Genomic DNA, 19,291 nt, shown 5'->3' with positions numbered 1-19,291 from the left:
GAAGTATCCCTCAACTACCGCTGGAGTGCGTTGCGATCGCGTATACCACGTTGGGGCCCACGTACCGTATGCACAAGTCGCATCGTTTCTGAGCGTTCAGCAGCACGTTGAACTTGGCACGCTCAACTTTAACGTTGGATAGCACGGTCCGTGAAATAATGTTTATCCTATGGGGAGAAATATTCCAAATTTGTAATGCACTGTTTGGAGTAGAGCTTTTATAAGTCTGTGTCCTTAATAATTGCGCATGTTACTTTCCTTTTCGTGGACGATGGTGGAAATGTGCGTTTTAATAGAGCTAGCGTGGGAATTTTAAGCGCGCCCGTTGAGTAAAAAGTGTGATCACGAACTAGAAGCATCCCTCAACTACCGCTGGAGTGCGTTGCGATCGCGTATACCCTGTTGGGCCCCACGTACCGTATGCACAAGTCGCATCGTTTCTGAGCGTTCAGCAGCACGTTGAACTTGGCACGCTCAACTTTAACGTTGGATAGCACGGTCCGTGAAATAATGTTTATCCTATGGGGAGAAATATTCCAAATTTGTAATGCACTGTTTGGAGTAGAGCTTTTATAAGTCTGTGTCCTTAATAATTGCGCATGTTACTTTCCTTTTCGTGGACGATGGTGGAAATGTGCGTTTTAATAGAGCTAGCGTGGGAATTTTAAGCGCGCCCATTGAGTAAAAAGTGTGATCACGAACTAGAAGCATCCCTCAACTACCGCTGGAGTGCGTTGCGATCGCGTATACCCTGTTGGGCCCCACGTACCGTATGCACAAGTCGCATCGTTTCTGAGCGTTCAGCAGCACGTTGAACTTGGCACGCTCAACTTTAACGTTGGATAGCACGGTCCGTGAAATAATGTTTATCCTATGGGGAGAAATATTCCAAATTTGTAATGCACTGTTTGGAGTAGAGCTTTTATAAGTCTGTGTCCTTAATAATTGCGCATGTTACTTTCCTTTTCGTGGACGATGGTGGAAATGTGCGTTTTAATAGAGCTAGCGTGGGAATTTTAAGCGCGCCCGTTGAGTAAAAAGTGTGATCACGAACTAGAAGCATCCCTCAACTACCGCTGGAGTGCGTTGCGATCGCGTATACCCTGTTGGGCCCCACGTACCGTATGCACAAGTCGCATCGTTTCTGAGCGTTCAGCAGCACGTTGAACTTGGCACGCTCAACTTTAACGTTGGATAGCACGGTCCATGAAATAATGTTTATCCTATGGGGAGAAATATTCCAAATTTGTAATGCACTGTTTGGAGTAGAGCTTTTATAAGTCTGTGTCCTTAATAATTGCGCATGTTACTTTCCTTTTTGTGGACGATGGTGGAAATGTGCGTTTTAATAGAGCTAGCGTGGGAATTTTAAGCGCGCCCATTGAGTAAAAAGTGTGATCACGAACTAGAAGCATCCCTCAACTACCGCTGGAGTGCGTTGCGATCGCGTATACCCTGTTGGGCCCCACGTACCGTATGCACAAGTCGCATCGTTTCTGAGCGTTCAGCAGCACGTTGAACTTGGCACGCTCAACTTTAACGTTGGATAGCACGGTCCGTGAAATAATGTTTATCCTATGGGGAGAAATATTCCAAATTTGTAATGCACTGTTTGGAGTAGAGCTTTTATAAGTCTGTGTCCTTAATAATTGCGCATGTTACTTTCCTTTTCGTGGACGATGGTGGAAATGTGCGTTTTAATAGAGCTAGCGTGGGAATTTTAAGCGCGCCCATTGAGTAAAAAGTGTGATCACGAACTAGAAGCATCCCTCAACTACCGCTGGAGTGCGTTGCGATCGCGTATACCCTGTTGGGCCCCACGTACCGTATGCACAAGTCGCATCGTTTCTGAGCGTTCAGCAGCACGTTGAACTTGGCACGCTCAACTTTAACGTTGGATAGCACGGTCCGTGAAATAATGTTTATCCTATGGGGAGAAATATTCCAAATTTGTAATGCACTGTTTGGAGTAGAGCTTTTATAAGTCTGTGTCCTTAATAATTGCGCATGTTACTTTCCTTTTCGTGGACGATGGTGGAAATGTGCGTTTTAATAGAGCTAGCGTGGGAATTTTAAGCGCGCCCATTGAGTAAAAAGTGTGATCACGAACTAGAAGTATCCCTCAACTACCGCTGGAGTGCGTTGCGATCGCGTATACCACGTTGGGGCCCACGTACCGTATGCACAAGTCGCATCGTTTCTGAGCGTTCAGCAGCACGTTGAACTTGGCACGCTCAACTTTAACGTTGGATAGCACGGTCCGTGAAATAATGTTTATCCTATGGGGAGAAATATTCCAAATTTGTAATGCACTGTTTGGAGTAGAGCTTTTATAAGTCTGTGTCCTTAATAATTGCGCATGTTACTTTCCTTTTCGTGGACGATGGTGGAAATGTGCGTTTTAATAGAGCTAGCGTGGGAATTTTAAGCGCGCCCATTGAGTAAAAAGTGTGATCACGAACTAGAAGCATCCCTCAACTACCGCTGGAGTGCGTTGCGATCGCGTATACCCTGTTGGGCCCCACGTACCGTATGCACAAGTCGCATCGTTTCTGAGCGTTCAGCAGCACGTTGAACTTGGCACGCTCAACTTTAACGTTGGATAGCACGGTCCGTGAAATAATGTTTATCCTATGGGGAGAAATATTCCAAATTTGTAATGCACTGTTTGGAGTAGAGCTTTTATAAGTCTGTGTCCTTAATAATTGCGCATGTTACTTTCCTTTTCGTGGACGATGGTGGAAATGTGCGTTTTAATAGAGCTAGCGTGGGAATTTTAAGCGCGCCCATTGAGTAAAAAGTGTGATCACGAACTAGAAGCATCCCTCAACTACCGCTGGAGTGCGTTGCGATCGCGTATACCCTGTTGGGTCCCACGTACCGTATGCACAAGTCGCATCGTTTCTGAGCGTTCAGCAGCACGTTGAACTTGGCACGCTCAACTTTAACGTTGGATAGCACGGTCCGTGAAATAATGTTTATCCTATGGGGAGAAATATTCCAAATTTGTAATGCACTGTTTGGAGTAGAGCTTTTATAAGTCTGTGTCCTTAATAATTGCGCATGTTACTTTCCTTTTCGTGGACGATGGTGGAAATGTGCGTTTTAATAGAGCTAGCGTGGGAATTTTAAGCGCGCCCATTGAGTAAAAAGTGTGATCACGAACTAGAAGCATCCCTCAACTACCGCTGGAGTGCGTTGCGATCGCGTATACCCTGTTGGGCCCCACGTACCGTATGCACAAGTCGCATCGTTTCTGAGCGTTCAGCAGCACGTTGAACTTGGCACGCTCAACTTTAACGTTGGATAGCACGGTCCGTGAAATAATGTTTATCCTATGGGGAGAAATATTCCAAATTTGTAATGCACTGTTTGGAGTAGAGCTTTTATAAGTCTGTGTCCTTAATAATTGCGCATGTTACTTTCCTTTTCGTGGACGATGGTGGAAATGTGCGTTTTAATAGAGCTAGCGTGGGAATTTTAAGCGCGCCCATTGAGTAAAAAGTGTGATCACGAACTAGAAGTATCCCTTAACTACCGCTGGAGTGCGTTGCGATCGCGTATACCACGTTGGGGCCCACGTACCGTATGCACAAGTCGCATCGTTTCTGAGCGTTCAGCAGCACGTTGAACTTGGCACGCTCAACGTTAACGTTCGATAGCACGGTCCGTGTGCCGACGGCTTTACTTCGGCCGCGCGTGGTTGGCGGCGCTCGGCTGCCCGGCCGGCTCGGCGGCGGAAAGCAGGCGGTTGGGCGTAGGTGGCTCCGGGTTGGAGGCCCGGTGCTGTCGGCAGGAGAGGCGTTCTCTTAGTGCGGAGTGTACTCCAACCCACCCCGTCTTCTCCCCTGCTCCTCCTGGTGGCTCGTCCGCGGTGGACGGGCGGAACGGGCTGCAGTCCCCCAGCGTTGTCGGCTGACCCGGTTGTGACGGCGGATGCACAGGGCCTAGGCCCCGCACGATCTCGACGACGGCTCGCTGATGTGGTCAGCATTGGCGGCGAGCGAGTCTGCCGCGATGTCTGCTAATCCTGGGTCGATGACAGACAGCGGCAGCAGAGAGGACCAGAGCTGGTACTGTCCCTTCACGTCTGCTGCTGCATGGGCCGCCCTTAATGCAACATCTCCTTAATAAAGATTAACATGTCGATCACCGAGCTGAGCGCTACGCAGCGACCCAGTACACATCTAACTGCAAGTCTAACTGCGAGTGCCTTGTTGCTATCAAAGCTGGCGTATTTAAAGGAAGCACGAGCGACGTCCTGACGTCATGCTCGTTCGTAATGACCGCATTCGTTCCACTTACACTGCTGATTCATCTGTGTTCTTGCGACAGAGTTACGTGTTGTCGCAGCAGACTTATGAGAAGTTGTGAAATGCAGTACAGCTGACGCTATACCTCTATCTTGCACTCTACGAAAGTCTCCGTCCAACACAAACCCACGTGCTAAGCAATTCTCTCTGGCCTGTTGTGTGTAACCAGGCCATTGCCCCTGCGTGACGACACATTCCGATATATGTGCAATCCTCTTACCTCTTGGCTAACTTACTACCTCTGGCTCTCGGCATAGGCAACGAAGCTTTGACAATATTCTGCGTTTCCAACTCTTTACTATTCCGCGACACTACAGTACCGGGCTATTACAAATGATTGAAGCGATTTCATAAATTCACTGTAGCTCCATTCATTGACATATGGTCACGACACACTACAGATACGTAGAAAAACTCATAAAGTTTTGTTCGGCTGAAGCCGCACTTCAGGTTTCTGCCGCCAGGGCGCTCGAGAGCGCAGTGACACAAAATGGCGACAGGAGCCGAGAAAGCGTATGTCGTGCTTGAAATGCACTCACATCAGTCATTCATAACAGTGCAACGACACTTCAGGACGAAGTTCAACAAAGATCCACCAACTGCTAACTCCATTCGGCGATGGTATGCGCAGTTTAAAGCTTCTGGATGCCTCTGTAAGGGGAAATCAACGGGTCGGCCTGCATTGAGCGAAGAAACGGTAGAACGCGTGCGTGCAAGTTTCACGCGTAGCCCGCGAAAGTCGACGAATAAAGCAAGCAGGGAGCTAAACATACCGCAGCCAACGGTCGGAAAATCTTACGGAAAAGGCTAAAGCAGAAGCCTTACCGTTTACAATTGCTACAACCCCTGACACCCAATGACAGAGTCAAAGGCTTTGAATTTTCGGCGCGGTTGCAACAGCTCATGGAAGAGGATGCGTTCAGTGCGAAACTTGTTTTCAGTGATGAAGCAACATTTTTTCTTAATGGTGAAGTGAACAGACACAATGCGGGAATCTGGGCGGTAGAGAATCCTCACGCATTCGTGCAGCAAATTCACAATTCACCAAAAGTTAACGTGTTTTGTGCAATCTCACGGTTTAAAGTTTACGGCCCCTTTTTGTTCTGCGAAAAAAACGTTACAGGAGACGTGTACCTTGACATGCTGGAAAATTTGGCTCATGCCACAACTGGAGACCGACAGCGCTGACTTCATCTTTCAACAGGATGGTGCTCCACCGCACTTCCATCATGATGTTCGGCATTTCTTAAACAGGAGATTGGAAAACCGATGGATCGGTCGTGGTGGAGATCATGATCAGCAATTCATGTCACGGCCTCCACGCTCTCCCGATTTAACCCCATGCGATTTCTTTCTGTGGGGTTATGTGAAAGATTCAGTGTTTAAACCTCCTCTACCAAGAAACGTGCCAGAACTGCGAGCTCGCATCAACGATGCTTTCGAACTCATTGATGGTGACATGCTGCGCCGAGTGTGGGAGGAACTTGATTAGCGGCTTGATGTCTGCCGAATCACTAAAGGGGCACATATCGAACATTTGCGAATGCCTAAAAAAAACTTTTTGAGTTTCTGTATGTGTGTACAAAGCATTGTGAAAATATCTCAAATAATAAAGTTGTTGTAGAGCTGTGAAATCGCTTCAATCATTTGTAATAACCCTGTATATTACCCGTCCTTGCCTGCAACTTACAGATCATCATCATCATCATCATTTAAGACTGATTATGCCTTTCAGCGTTCAGTCTGCAACATAGCCCCCCTTATACAGTTCCTCCATGATCCCCTATTCAGTGCTAACATTGGTGCCTCTTCTGATGTTAAACCTATTACTTCAAAATCATTCTTAACCGACTCTAGGTACCTTCTCCTCGGTCTGCCCCGACTCCTCCTACCCTCTACTGCTGAATCCATGAGTCTCTTGGGTAACCTTGCTTCTCCCATGCGTGTAACATGACCCCACCATCTAAGCCTGTTCGCCCTGACTGCTACATCTATAGAGTTCATTCCCAGTTTTTCTTTGATTTCCTCATTGTGGACACTCTCCTGCCATTGTTCCCATCTACTAGTACCTGCAGTCATCCTAGCTACTTTCATATCCGTAACCTCAACCTTGTTGATAAGGTAACCTGAGTCCACCCAGCTTTCGCTCCCATACAACAAAGTTGGTCGAAAGATTGAACGGTGCACAGATAACTTAGTCTCGGTACTGACTTCCTTCTTGCAGAAGAGAGTAGATCGTAGCTGAGCGCTCACTGCCTTAGCTTTGCTACACCTCGCTTCCAGTTCTTTCACTATGTTGCCATCCTGTGAGAATATGCATCCTAATTACTTGAAACCGTCCACCTGTTCTAACTTTGTTCCTCCTATTTGGCACTCAATCCGTTTATTTTTCTTTCCCACTGACATTACTTTCGTTTTGGAGATGCTAATCTTCATACCATAGTCCTTACATTTCTGATCTAGCTCTGAAATATTACTTTGCAAACTTTCAATCGAATCTGCCATCACAACTAAGTCATCCACATATGCGAGACTGCTTATTTTGTGTTCACCTATCTTAATCACACCCAGCCAGTCTATTATTTTCAACACATGATCCATAAATAATATGAACAACAGTGGAGACAGGTTGCAGCCTTGTCTTACCCCTGAAACTTACAGATATGTCCAGAATGAGATTTTCACTCTGCAGCGGAGTGTGCGCTGATTTGAAACTTCCTGGCAGATTAAAACTGTGTGCCCGACCGAGACTCGAACTCGGGACCTTTGCCTTTCGCGGGCAAGTGCTCTACCATCTCAGCTACCGAAGCACGACACGGTAGCTGAGATGGTAGAGCACTTGCCCGCGAAAGGCATAGGTCCCGAGTTCGAGTCTCGGTCGGGCACACAGTTTTAATCTGCCAGGAAGTTTCAAATCAGAGCACACTCCGCTGCAGAGTGAAAATCTCATTCTGGAAACATCCCCCAGGCTGTGGCTAAGCCATGTCTCCGCAATATCCTTTCTTTCAGGAGTGCTAGTTCTGCAAGGTTCGCAGGAGAGCTTCTGTAAAGTTTGGAACGTAGGAGACGAGATACTGGCAGAAGTAAAGCTGTGAGGACCGGGCGTGAGTCGTGCTTCGGTAGCTGAGATGGTAGAGCACTTGCCCGCGAAAGGCAAAGGTCCCGAGTTCGAGTCTCGGTCGGGCACACAGTTTTAATCTGCCAGGAAGTTACAGATATGTTTCTGAAATTTGGGACGCCTCTCCTGACTGCCTCTTGGGTGACTGAAGGGTGCGGCGGCGGGCGACGAGCGGCCGACGTCCCGATGGCGGAGTACCGGCGCTCCACGGCGCTGGCTGCGGCGCTGCAGGTCTGCAAGCCGGACGTGGCGCTGCTGCTGCTGAGGCACGGGGCGCGCTTCGCCGCCAACCTGGCCGAGGAGGACCGGCCCGTCAGCGGTGGGTGAGTAGCGTAGCCGGGCCCGGACAGCGACCTTCTGTGGCAGCGTAAACTAAACAGCATAAGGCAGAGGAGGGGGGCGGGGGGGGGGGTTCCTTTCTGAAACACACTCCATTTCAGAGGTGCACCTAAACCACAATTTACTGCCCTCCAGGAAGCGTGTGGCGCGCAAATTATTCTCGGTACTGAGACCTGGCTGAACCCTGAGATAGGAAGTTCTGAAATACACTCCTGGAAATTGAAATAAGAACACCGTGAATTCATTGTCCCAGGAAGGGGAAACTTTATTGACACATTCCTGGGGTCAGATACATCACATGATCACACTGACAGAACCACAGGCACATAGACACAGGCAACAGAGCATGCACAATGTCGGCACTAGTACAGTGTATATCCACCTTTCGCAGCAATGCAGGCTGCTATTCTCCCATGGAGATGATCGTAGAGATGCTGGATGTAGTCCTGTGGAACGGCTTGCCATGCCATTTCCACCTGGCGCCTCAGTTGGACCAGCGTTCGTGCTGGACGTGCAGACCGCGTGAGACGACGCTTCATCCAGTCCCAAACATGCTCAATGGGGACAGATCCGGAGATCTTGCTGGCCAGGGTAGTTGACTTACACCTTCTAGAGCACGTTGGGTGGCACGGGATACATGCGGACGTGCATTGTCCTGTTGGAACAGCAAGTTCCCTTGCCGGTCTAGGAATGGTAGAACGATGGGTTCGATGACGGTTTGGATGTACCGTGCACTATTCAGTGTCCCGTCGACGATCACCAGTGGTGTACGGCCAGTGTAGGAGATCGCTCCCCACACCATGATGCCGGGTGTTGGCCCTGTGTGCCTCGGTCGTATGCAGTCCTGATTGTGGCGCTCACCTGCACGGCGCCAAACACGCATACGACCATCATTGGCACCAAGGCAGAAGCGACTCTCATCGCTGAAGACGACACGTTTCCATTCGTCCCATCATTCACGCCTGTCGCGACACCACTGGAGGCGGGCTGCACGATGTTGGGGCGTGAGCGGAAGACGGCCTAACGGTGTGCGGGACCGTAGCCCAGCTTCATGGAGACGGTTGCGTTGGTCCTCGCTGATACCCCAGGAGCAACAGTGTCCCTAATTTGCTGGGAAGTGGCGGTGCGGTCCCCTACGGCACTGCGTAGGATCCTACGGTCTTGGCGTGCATCCGTGCGTCGCTGCGGTCCGGTCCTAGGTCGACGGGCACGTGCACCTTCCGCCGACCACTGGCGACAACATCGATGTACTGTGGAGACCTCACGCCCCACGTGTTGAGCAATTCGGCGGTACGTCCACCCGGCCTCCCGCATGCCCACTATACGCCCTCGCTCAAAGTCCGTCAACTGCACATACGGTTCACGTCCATGCTGTCGCGGCATGCTACCAGTGTTAAAGACTGCGATGGAGCTCCGTATGCCACGGCAAACTGGCTGACACTGACGGCGGCGGTGCACAAATGCTGCGCAGCTAGCGCCATTCGACGGCCAACACCGCGGTTCCTGGTGTGTCCGCTGTGCCGTGCGTGTGATCATTGCTTGTACAGCCCTCTCGCAGTGTCCGGAGCAAGTATGGTGGGTCTGACACACCGGTGTCAATGTGTTCTTTTTTCCATTTCCAGGAGTGTATTTAGTGAGGGTTGGAACGTGTATCGGAAAGACAGATTAGACACCGTAGAAGGTGGTGTCTTCGTTGCAGTTGACAAAAATATTGTGTCTACTGAGGTCGATGTAGAGTGTTCAAAAATGACTCTCAGCACTATGGGACTTAACATCTGTGGTCATCAGTCCCATAGAACTTATAACTACTTAAACCTAACTAACCTAAGGACATCACACACATCCATGCCCGAGGCAGGGTTCGAACCTGCGACCGTAGCGGTCTCGCGGTTCCAGACTGTAGCGCCTAGAACCGCTCGGCCGCAACGGCCAGAAGTAGAGTGTGATTGTGAAGTTATCTGGACACGTTTAACAGGGCTAGGAGAAATAAAGATAATTGTGGGGTGTTATTAATGGCCACCAGGTTCCACCGTGACAGTTCTAGAATCATTCAAAGGGAGTCTACACTCTGTATCGCAGAAGTACCCGGATCATGCTGTATTAGTCGGAGGCGACTTCAACCTACTGTAAGTAGGCTGTTTATGTTTTCTTTATGTAAATAGGCTGTTTATGTTTTCTTATTGGCAACGTTGCGTAGCGCTCTGTATGAAAATCACTGGCTGTGCTGTGTGCAGTCTGTGGCTAGTTTGCATTGTTGTCTGCCATTGTAGAGTTGGGCAGCGGCAGCTGGATGTGAACCGCGCGTAGCGTTGCGCAGTTGGAGGTGAGCCGCCAGCAGTGGTGGATGTGGGGAGAGAGATGGCGGAAGTTTTGAAATTGAACTGCTATATATATTATGATTATTATGGTAAATACAGTGTTTGTTCGAGAGTTTGTTCCAATGAGTCTAACTTTTGAAGCTTTTGCTGTGTTTGTCTCTGATTTTGTTCCATTGTGTGTAACTGTTGCTGTGTTTGTCTCTGGTGTTGTTCCATTGTGTCTAACTTTTGAAGATTTTGTTCCATTGTGTCTAACTTTTGAAGCTTTTGCTGTGTTTGTCTCTGATTTTGTTCCATTGTGTCTAACTTTAAAAGATTCTGTCCCATTTGTCTCTGATTTTGTTCCATTTGTTGCATTAATTGCAATAATAATGTATTAGTGTCTGGAATCTGTTTCTCTATGCTTTTTGGCAGTGCATTTTCACCGGCAACATTCACATTTTGACAAGCAGAAAATGTGTCTTGACTCATTTGAGAAAACGGTGAGGACCCAAAACCTAAGTCTACAGTATTTGCAATATTGTGTTCTGTCATTTCGGATTCCTGAGGCGAGCTGTTGCCGACCGATCGATCGATAATGCTTCCCTGTTCACTACCTGTTTCACTGTCTACACCATTATTTGCCGCCCGCTCCATCTCCCTATGCACAATCACCAAATTACTACTTCGAATGTCTGTTAATTCACTACCCAGTGGTGCTGATAAGCTACGCTCGTCGTCACTATTATTTCTCAGTTTACTTTGAAGCCTAGTGTTACGTTTTTCACACGTCATTATTGTCACAATATTTCACACGATAACACAGAAAAGTACAATTTGAAGAGAAAAATAAGAGAACACATTAACATAGTACTGAAAATAATGTCTAGTTAATTGCAGCTGCGAAATACTTGGTGCAAATCTACATGCATGCCACAACTGTTTTACTGTACAACAATGAAAGGCTGCAACTACAAAGGAGATTCTCTCTACAATTACGCGCTAGCAATAAACAAAATCTACACTAATTACACAAACTACAAGAAAAAATCAGAAGATTCCAGTGAGGTATCCTCGGCTAAGGGTCGACATATGAAACGTCCCCTTTGAACAATTTATACAAGACTGTGCTTAAACTGACACACAATATTTTTAGAGCAACACAATCTGACTATCAAAGATCCCTGCAAAAGAATGGCCCTGAGTAACATTAAACTATACCTTTCAGAAATCACTTACCTCACAAAAATCTTCGTTACTCGAACTACTGCAATACAGCCAGCGCCACTACTGCCAGCTTAATAAAAGATTCAAACTACGGAAGTCACTAACTACTGATAGGGATAGTTAGCAAATGAAAGATTTTAATAGAGAACAAACACTGTATTTACCTTAATAATCATAATATATATAGCAGTTCAATTTCAAAACTACCGCCATCTCTCTCCCCACATCCACCACTGCTGGCGGCTCACCTCCAACTGCGCAACGCTACGCGCGGTTCACATCCAGCTGCCGCTGCCCAACACTACAATGGCAGACAACAATGCAAACTAGCCACAGACTGCACACAGCACAGCCAGTGATTTTCATATAGAGCGCTATGTAACGTTGCCAATAAGAAAACATAAACAGCCTACTTACACTACCTAGTATAGACTGGGATGTCTATGGATTCATTACAGTTGGTACAGACAAGCCGTCGTGTGAATTACTTTTGAACACATTATCCGAAAACTGTCATGAGCATCTAAATCAACAGCCAACGCGTAATGGAAATATTTTAGATCTGGTAGCCACGAACAGACCAGACCTCATCGTCGGTATCACTGTTGAGACAGGGATTAGTGATCATGATGTTAGCACCGAGCGAGGTGGCGCAGTGGTTAGACACTGGACTCGCATTCGGCAGGACGACGGTTCAATCCCGCGTCCGGCCATCCTGATTTAGATTTTCCGTGATTTCCCTAATTCGCTCCAGGCAAATGCCAGGATGGTTCCTTTCAAAGGGCACGGCCGACTTCCTCCCCTGTCCTTCCCTACTCCGATGAGACCGATGACCTCGCTGTCTGGTCTCCTTCCCCGAAACAACCAACCAACCATGATGTTGTCATTACGACTATGGTTACGAAAGTTAAAAAGTCGGTCAAGAAGGCTAGGAGAGTGTTCTTACTAGAAAGAGCAGATAAGCAGTTGTTAGCATCCCACTTAGCAAATGAATCGACCTCATTTACTTCCGGTACGATGAACGTGGAAGAATTATGGGCAAATTTTAAACACATTGTAAATCAAGCATTGGACAAGTATGTGCCGAATAAGTGGGTTACGGACGGAAAAGACCCACCGTGGTTTAACAGCGCAATTCGGAGAATGCTCAGGAAGCAAACGCAGATGCACTCGCGGTACAAGAAAGATCGGGAGAATGAGGACAGGAAAAAGTTAATAGAGATTCGTGCTGCTGTAAAAAGAGCGATGCGCGAAGCATACAACCACTACCACCGTCGTACCTTAGCAAAAGATCTTGCTGAAAACCCAACGAAATTCTGTTCTTACGTAAAATCGGTAAGCGGGTGGAAGGCTTCCATCCAGTCACTCACTGATCAATCTGGCCTGGCAACGGAAGACAGCAAAACGAAAGCTGAAATTTTAAATTTAGCATTTGAGAAATCTTTCACGCAGGAGGATCGCACAAACATACCGCCGTTTGAGCCTCGTACAGTTTCCTGTATGGAGGACATAGTGATAGACATCCAAGAGGTTGTGAAGCAGCCTAATGGGTTGAAAATAAATAAATCGCCAGGTCCTGATGGGATTCCAATTCGGTTTTACAGAGAGTACTCTACTGCATTGGCTCCTTACTTAGCTTGCATTTATCGCGAATCTCTTGCCCAACGTAAAGTCCCGAGCTACTGGAAAAAAGCGCAGGTGACGCCTGTATATAAGAAGCGTAGAAGGACGGATCCTCAAAATTACAGACCAATATCCTTAACATTGATTTGTTGCGGGATTTTCGAACATATTCTCAGTTCGAATATAATGAATCTCCTTGAGACAGAGAAGTTGCTGTCCATGCATCAGCACGGCTTTAGAAAGCATCCCCACTGCGAAATTCAACTCGCCCTTTTATCACATGATATCTTGCGAATCATGGATGAAGGGTATGAGACGGATGCCATATTCCTTGACTTCCGGAAATCGTTTGACTCGGTGCCCCACTGCAGACTCTTAACTAAGGTACGAGCACATGGGATTGGTTCCCAAGTTTGTGAGTGGCTCGAAGACTTCTTAAGTAATAGAACCCAGTACGTTGTTCTCGATGGTGAGTGTTCATCGGAGGTGAGGGTATCATCTGGAGTGCCCCAGGGAAGTGTGGTAGGTCCGCTGTTGTTTTCTATCTACATAAACTGTCTTTTGGATAGGGTGCATAGGGATGTGCGGCTGTTTGCTGATGATGCTGTGGTGTACGGGAAGGTATCGTTGTTGAGTGACTGTAGGAGGATACAAGATGACTTGGACAGGATTTGTGATTGGTGTATGGAATGGCAGCTAACTCTAAATATAGATAAATGTAAATTAATGCAGATGAATAGGAAAAAGAATCCCGTAATGTTTGAATACTCCATTAGTAGTGTAGCGCTTGACACAGTCACGTTGATTAAATATTTGGGCGTAACATTGCAGAGCGATATGAAGTCGGACAAGCATGTAATGGCAGTTGTGGGGAAGGCGGATAGTCGTCTTCGGTTCATTGGTAGAATTTTGGGAAGATGTGGTTCATCTGTAAAGAAGACGGCTTATAAAACACCAATACGACCTATTCTTGAGTACTGCTCGACCGTTTGGGATCCCTATCAGGTCGTGTTGAGGGAGGACATAGAAGCAATTCAGAGGCGGGCTGCTAGATTTGTTACTGGTAGGTTTGATCATCACGCAAGTGTTACGGAAATGCTTCAGGAACTCGGGTGGGAGTCTCTAGAGGAAAGGAGGCGTTCTTTTCGTGAATCGCTACTGAGGAAATTTAGAGAACCAGCATTTGAGGCTGACTGCAGTACAATTTTACTGCCGCCAACTTATATTTCGCGGAAAGACCACAAAGATAAGATAAGAGAGATTAGGGCTCGTACAGAGGCATTCAGGCACTCATTTTTCCCTCGTTCTATTTGGGAGTGGAACAGGGAGAGAAGATGCTAGTTGTGGTACGAGGTACCCTCCGCCACGCACCGATTGCGGAGTATGTATGTAGATGTAGATGTAGATGGTCAATAATTCACACATGGAAAGTACAAGCCAAAAGTAGCTAAACAGCTGCGATAAACATGGATCCCCAAACCAACCGCTGCCGGGGTATTGCATTAATTCGAGATGGAAACCACTCTTTTGAATACCTCGTTTTTACGTTGTTATCTCAAGGTTATGGATCGATTATCTGTTTTTTTACACATGCGCAACCGCTTCCCTTCCCCCCTCCGTGCTCTGTGACATACTGGCCTCAAAATCAGTTACAAACGTGATGGCACTGAACCGTGCTTTATTTTCAAAGAGTTTTCCTGAGAATTCTGCTTACTAGAGATTCATCAAGAACATTAACACATTTAATCACACTATGTGAGCGTGGAAGTAGTTGCAAGGGAGTAACTCATGAAATCATAAGCAAATTCCTTTTTAACAAATGGTAATTTATTCACTTTAATGGTGCCTAAAGCATTTTTTTTAAAGAAACAGATTTAAAATTATAATCACAAAGCACCCTCTAAATATCAAGTTACAATTTATTCACAGCCAGAAAGAAACAAATTTTTGACTGTATGAGCTTTCGGGCTGAGAACCTTGCCGCTCCCTTTTGACACGGCCGTAGTTACGACCGCTCACAACAACCTCTGAAACACTACTCTGGTGCAAATCTGCAACACACCAGATTACTTTAAAACTAAAAGTTTTAACAATTCACACAAGCACACAAACTATGCACCCTGTAGGAGGGATGGAAATGGTACAAAACACTAACAATTAAAATATTAACTTTGCCACCGAAGGTGCAACTTCATTTTAACTTATAAGGAAAGTCTTATGGTGTAAAGTTGGCAACTTTATATACTAAAATGACCATTTAAATAAAAGCCCATGAAGTGCCATCTCATATAATATTATACAAAGTTGGCCAAACAAGTTAAGATGCTGTACAGCACACATACCGCCTCTCAAGATGATAGGCAAGAACAAAACATATTTCAGGAATTAGGCCGTTACACTCCAAGCAACAAATTCGTTAACACACCGAATCCGACAAACATGACAGAGGCAGCTCCGAACTACAGACAGACACTAACTGCCTAACAAATGTGGACGAGAGACAGACGAGCAAACTGGGAACGAAAGACTGATCAAGAAATCAAGTAGAATTTAACAAAAGTAAATCACACAACATATCACCAATCACTTCTCGAGAAGACCTGGCGCAGTACCCCGAAATCGCTCTCCCGAACCGTCCGCTGCCAGCCCCTTCAACGGACGCAGGAAGGCGCGCCGATCTCCCGTCTCACGGCGTTGCAGCTCGCACCGGCCAGACCGATCTCGTGGGTTGACTCCTGTTGCTCTCGTGTCGACCGCGAAGTCACTACCCCTCGCTATACGGCGCGGCCCACTGGACTCACGTGGCGACCTCACATGCGCCGACGCTCAAGACGGACAAGTCATCTTGTGTCTCAGTGCGCGACCGACCGACCGATCGATCCAACCGCCAGTGACCATTGCCTGAGCAAACTCGACCAGACTGGCGGCCTAACGCGCAGACTCAGATGCAGGAACTCAGCCCCGACCGGGCGACCACTAGCTGAGTTTTCTTACTGGCGGAATGGAAAGACTCTCGTTTATCCGGCTTTAAAGATTGATACGAACGAAAGACATAGCACTCCGAACGACAGACACTAATTGCCTCACAAATTCGGTCGAGAGACAGACTAGCAAGCTGGGGACGAGAGACTCACCCACACTCAACCCAGACTGCTTCACACTACGTGCTACGGCGCGCTCTTCAAAACAGCAGTTTTTACCACGGCTCGGGCACCATGGACAGAGGTCATACCAATGAAGAGTACGCTAACATACACTTCGTGTGTGGCAAAGCGAATGGCAGTGCCCCTGAGGCTGTACGATTGTATGAACAATTTTTTCCTCTCCACAGGCAACCCGACAGACGTACATTTAGCCGGTTGCATCAGCTCCTTAGAGAAACCGGGAGTTTCGCACACCATGTACGAGAAGGTCAACCCAGATTCATAAGACCGAAGTTGAGGAAACGGCGTTATGCTTTGTACATGAACGTCTGAGTATTTCAACAGGGAGAATTGCTACCTAAGAGTATGTCCTGAATCGTAGCAGTATGTGGCAGATTTTATATCGGCAAGTCCTCCATCCATATCATTTCCTGCGAGTGCAAGCCCTCAACAATGTACACTTCCCTATTAGAAAGAATTTCTGCCAATGGGTGCAACAACAGCGCATCCTGAATCTCCCGTTTGTATGCAGTATTCTGTTCATGGATGAGGCTGGATTTATCCGTGGCGGCATTTTCAATACCATAACTATCACATCTGGGCCAATGTCTATGCTAATGCAACACGAGTTTCACGACATCAGCAGCGATATTCGTTGAACGTCTGGGCAGGACCGCTCGGAGACCGCATAATTGAACCACACTTCCTACCACAGAGACCAACCGGACAACAGTACATGCTGTTTCTAAGGAATTCACCTCCAGATGTACACGATGATGTCCCACTAAACCGACGCCTGAACATGTGGTTCATGCCGGAGTGGCCGAGCGTTTCTAGGCGCTACAGTCTGGAACCGCGAAACCGCTACGGTCGCAGATTCGAATCCTGCCTTGGGCATGGATGTGTGTGATGTCCTTAGGTTAGTTAGGTTTCAGTAGTTCTAAGTTCTATGGGACTGATGACCTCAGCAGTTAAGTCCCATAGTGCTCAGAGCCATTTGAACCATGAATGACGATGCTCCAGCACATTTTCATTTTCGAGCGCGATGGCCAACTTTGGATGGGCAGAGGAGGGCCTTTACCATGGCGCCTAACGTTTCCAAATTTAAATCCCATGGATTTCTGTATGTGGGGTCAACTCAAAAGCCCGGTCTATGCTACCGAGGTCAACTCTCTTGAGGAATCAAGCTTGCAGATCGTAGCAGCCTTCCAGCGTTTACAGAATTTCTCAGGACTGCATGAGAGGATTCGCTACTCAATTCAGAGATGAGTTCATTGTTGCATTCAGGCGCACTGATGAACGTAACAGAAAATACGATGTATCTCTACAACGGTTGACATGTGGACCCATGATTATTGGACCTTTTTAGATACTTTTGGCCTGTATTTTCAATGTGCGAATTATTGATCATCACTTCTGAAAGACCCTTTATATATTTAACCTTTCCATGAAATTTAAAAATTTTATTTTCAAAAAGCAATATACGTATCTACTTTTCAGAAACTATTCACGAGATTCCACAAAATTTTCTCCGTTGAATCTCTTTGAATATAACCTAAGCTTCTTTCATGAGGTTTTATGAATATATAGAGTAGGAGAATTTCAATAATTTTTTTTACTGAAACTATCTAAGTACAATATAAAATTCGCGAAAAATTCCAAGCAATTTGCCGTATATCTCTGCTCACACTCAGAATTTAAAAATTTACTCTTGACATTTATTGGTTTTATAGAAATAAATGTACAAAATTTCATAAGTCTAGCCGTGCGATTTTAAGTTGTAAAGTATGCATCTAGAACTGTAAACGGATCCCAGCCAAGACTCGACATACATTATGTACCAAGAATAATGGAGATGTAACCCTTGTGCGCAATTTCTGGTTAAGCCACCTCACAAGGACAATTATAAATTTAAAAATTACACGGTCGCCACCAGCCAAAGCCCTTCCTAACAATGAAGAAAAGTCCGAACTGGAAATTGTCAGTTAAATTAAATTAAGAATTTAATTATAAGATTGCAAATTTTTCAAAGAAACTAACAAGATGAAAAGCATTGTATGAAGTACATGTCAGCTTGTTCAATTAAATGTGACTTCCTTAATTTTAGACAGTACACCCGCTCAGTTTGATTTTTCCTCCCATTTTGCTTCATCACAAGCAAGCAGATTAACTTTTAAAAAATCAGGGTATAGAATATTACTTTGAAAAGTGGCATCAATGAGAAAGGTAAAGAAAGCAGAATCTTTCTCGTAGGACATTTATTTCATGACTGAATCTGATTCACATGCTATGAATACGCATGACTGGTGCCTGAAGAAAAAAATTAACCAAATAATTCGTCAAAAAATAGTAGGATAGCGCAATTAAAAGGGAAAAAACACACAAAAGGGAAGTGGAACACAATAATTTAATCATTCCATCTACATACTCACGACAGAAATAGTTCAGAGAGATAACTATCACCATTATGCTCATGCACTAGCTTGGAAAGAGGTTTAACCGATTACGCAAGATTTTGTAGAGCAGATATACGACATGGAAACCTGCCGCTTACGAATGGTCGAACTTCAACAAGTGGTAAACTTGATTACGAGTTAACTGTTCATAAATTAGACATTAAACCAAGCACAAATGTAAGAAATGTTAATGGTGCAATACCAGGATGATTGTGCCACCGCGAAATAAAATTAACTCGCAAGGCAGAACCCCCCCCTTCCGTTTCAATTTACACGTGGTCCGTTCAGAAACAAACCGTTACAAACATTTCCTCTATGCGCACGAAAAACTGATATTTTACTGAAATTATAACACATGAAACTGGTAATATGAAAACCTATTGCAGTGCAGTAGTAGACCAGAAGGATCATCGGTTACCAAAGACGACTTACTAGAGAAGCACAAAGAGACAATAGCATCTTCTACGAAAACATAGAAAATAAGAACAATATAAATCACACTCGCTCGAAAACACTATTATTCTCACGTTCAGATTTTTATACTGTTTATAAGTTATACTGACCAGCTTTTCCTAAAAAGATTCACTGCTAGAAACTCCACACCATGATGTCCGAAAGGAACAAAGCAACTTCCGCACTTTTAATTTCAACCACCACCCTCACCGATTTTTTTAACAAAATAATTATGCCACATTCCGAAAATACTTAACTACACACGCTTCAGTTAAGCTGAAGTACTTAAATATTCCATGAGTTTAACATAGGGAAGTTCTAA

The 19,291-nt window shown here is 46.0% G+C and overlaps 1 protein-coding gene across 1 annotated transcript in view; it reads left to right on the top strand.

Moving 5' to 3' along the window:
* The window catches only part of LOC126095026 (uncharacterized), a gene marked incomplete at its 3' end in the record, with an annotated part of 123,927 nt that extends 116,232 nt beyond the window's left edge, over positions 1-7,695 (top strand). The window contains exon 3 of the mRNA XM_049909688.1: positions 7,583-7,695. Coding sequence (XP_049765645.1) covers positions 7,583-7,695 — 113 coding nt within the window. The remainder of the gene's footprint in view (positions 1-7,582) is intronic.
* Between the last annotated feature and the right edge of the window lie 11,596 nt (positions 7,696-19,291).

This window comes from Schistocerca cancellata, chromosome 8 (assembly GCF_023864275.1).
Source record: "Schistocerca cancellata isolate TAMUIC-IGC-003103 chromosome 8, iqSchCanc2.1, whole genome shotgun sequence".
Lineage (NCBI taxonomy): Eukaryota > Metazoa > Arthropoda > Insecta > Orthoptera > Acrididae > Schistocerca > Schistocerca cancellata.
Note: the sequence above shows the minus strand (reverse complement) of the source record. Positions and strands in the feature narration are given on the sequence as shown.